Source organism: Penaeus vannamei, chromosome 16, assembly GCF_042767895.1.
Source record: "Penaeus vannamei isolate JL-2024 chromosome 16, ASM4276789v1, whole genome shotgun sequence".
NCBI lineage: Eukaryota > Metazoa > Arthropoda > Malacostraca > Decapoda > Penaeidae > Penaeus > Penaeus vannamei.
The window spans coordinates 559,968-562,467 of record NC_091564.1 but is presented as its reverse complement, the minus strand read 5'-3'; the positions used below and the strand labels follow the sequence as shown (position 1 = coordinate 562,467).

Below are 2,500 nucleotides of genomic sequence, written 5' to 3'. Positions count from 1 at the left end.
TGCCAGTCAGTGTATCACAGATTGCGTCACTGGCAAACCGCCAATGTAAGACCAACAGCGAAAGACTCCCGAGCTTCTGCCATATAAAAGTCTTCACCTGAAAAGTTTGCTTCAACATAAGCATGGGTATAAACTCTTACATAATGGAAGTCTGTTAACAATTAGCACCAGTTATAGCGAAAGATGTGAGCAAATTATCACAAATCATCAGTTGCCGTTGCTATCTCCATACCATATCCCATGTGTTATCAATCACACCTACGTGCTATCGTCTATTGTTATCACAAAGAATGGAGTCTCACAACAATATTTGGATGACAAGCTACACATTCAAATTCCGTTGAAAGAACTATAAATGTAGTTCATTCTGCTGGATTTAATATTAAAAATAGGTAATTATCTTTTTCAACTAATCTATTACAATATTATGATTATACTGTACACCTTTATAATGGTTTATAGTATAATATACATCAAAACGTCATCTGAAAATAAATCGTAGTCACACTGAAATAAACCAAACAGAAAATTTGGAACAGCTTTAAGTTTGGCATAGTGGTACTGCATGTAGCAATTCTTTCGGCATCTGCATTTACACATTACAGTTGAACTACAACGAACCTGTAGAATACGCATGCTGCTGCAAATTCGATAAGCAATTGCCAACATTGGAAGGCGTGGCACCTCTACATGGTTCAGTTACCAACAAGGCGATTTCTGCCACTCCTCCAATGCTCCAAGTAGTTCTCAGGCACGCGTCGCACTGCATGACCCGAGGCGAGAGAGCTCCGTCCAGAGAATATCTCCGAATGTATTCTTCGGCAGGGAGTGTCACCTCCCCACCAAACAAACCACCTCCATGGCTTTGCCAAACGTCCCTTTTTTCTTTTCTCACTGAAACACTGGCAGCGACCACGACGACCAGTGCTGCGCGGGCTCACCGTTCACGGCAGGCAGCAGCGCTCCATCGTGTAGCCCGAGCGCAGGTGCAGCGTGGCGGGGTCCGAGGTCTCGTCCTGGTGGAGGGTCAGCTTGATCACGGTCTTCACTTCCTGGCGCGGGTCTGCTACCACTTGTGCCAGTCTGTGTAACAGATAGTGAATGCTGTATTAGTACCTAGCATAACTTTTACGTATAAAAATACAGAAAAAGAGCTCCTATGTCACATAACTTTTACGGATTAGAATATGGAAAAAGTTTCTATATCATATAACTTTTACGGATAAAAATATAGAAAAAAGAGCTCCCACGTCACAAAAATGAAACAACAGTTCAGCGACTTCTCATGGTAGCCATCCAACCACTCGCAATGTAATGTAACTCACCTCTTACAAGAACCGTCGTAGCAGAGATAGAGTTCCACGAGGGCGCCGCGGAGGCCAAGCGGCCGCTCGGACGACAGCCTCAAGATGTCATGCGCAGCCCTGGAGGAGAGGAAAAGATTGTTACTTGCGTTCTTTCACGTGTCACTCAGTGATCATATACATACAACTGCATCATCACCTTTCTTTTTCAAAATTCTAGCAAATACGTGAATTCCATCCGGGTATTGCAATATGTAGAGCGAATAAAGTACTTACTTCAGCAGTGTATTCCGGGGCACGATGAAGGCGTCGACGTTGAAGTAGCGTTCGACGCCCCGGTACAAGACGCTCTCCAGCTTCTTGGTGACGAGTCGAGCCTCCATGCTCTCCACCTCTTCTGCAAAGGAGATCGCAAACCGTTAGTCGCTAATTTAGGAATTGCTATGCGGAAACAGACATGCCATTACTTCCATGGCGCTACCCTGTCGGAAATAAGCATTGAATGTACAAGTAAAAGCAGACAAACATTTACCAGCGATGTTATTAAATACATCGTAAACAGCAACATCATGACTTATCTCCTTATCAATAACATTTTGCTTTGATTACTTCTGTCATCGCTATTTACATTTCTGATAAACATTTTTTATATGTCAGTGGACAAATAAGCTACCCACAGCATGTCAAATGATAAAGGACCCAATTAAATCGAACCTCCTATCTGGCTGATAACGCTTAACAAGGCACGATTGCTTATCAAGACAGCTCCTTATGGCCACGTGACCTCAAATTTCTCGATAGTAACTAGAGCCTATTTCAGCAAAATAAGGTGGACTACTAAATAACCAGGCCCATTATGTTCGGGAGACCAAGGCATCGATTCCAGGCCTACGATGGATCCAAAGCCTTTCATTTCAGTTCCCAAAGGAAAATTCTGACAGGCTACGGCCTCAGATGCCTTTATTCTGTCGCTCTCTGCATGCCCCTTGCGAGGTGCAAATACCTGGGGAATTTGTGCCCAGGCTCGGGCACCCGTGGGGAAGACTATGAGCCTCCTGCAGCTAATATGATTCAGTTCCTAAAGGCTTAGCAGTGTCACATAACCCTGAAGCATAATAATGGCGGGGCAAGCACGCACGTCATTTTAAGTGAGTTTCTCCTCGAGCTTTTGCCTGCCTCAAAGGTCACATTTTCTT

The 2,500-nt window shown here is 44.0% G+C and overlaps 1 protein-coding gene across 2 annotated transcripts in view; it reads right to left on the bottom strand.

The window, feature by feature from the left end:
- Positions 1-2,500, bottom strand: part of LOC113801287 (DNA damage-inducible transcript 4-like protein) — a 13,521-nt gene that overhangs the window by 247 nt on the left and 10,774 nt on the right. For both annotated transcript variants that reach the window (XM_027352109.2, XM_027352108.2), the window contains exons 2-4: positions 1,581-1,701; positions 1,326-1,424; positions 1-1,083 (exon numbers count right to left, since the gene is read on the bottom strand). The exon at positions 1-1,083 is cut by the window's left edge and continues 247 nt beyond it. In XM_027352109.2, coding sequence (XP_027207910.1) covers positions 945-1,083; positions 1,326-1,424; positions 1,581-1,701 — 359 coding nt within the window. In that variant the 3' untranslated portion in view covers positions 1-944. The remainder of the gene's footprint in view (positions 1,084-1,325; positions 1,425-1,580; positions 1,702-2,500) is intronic.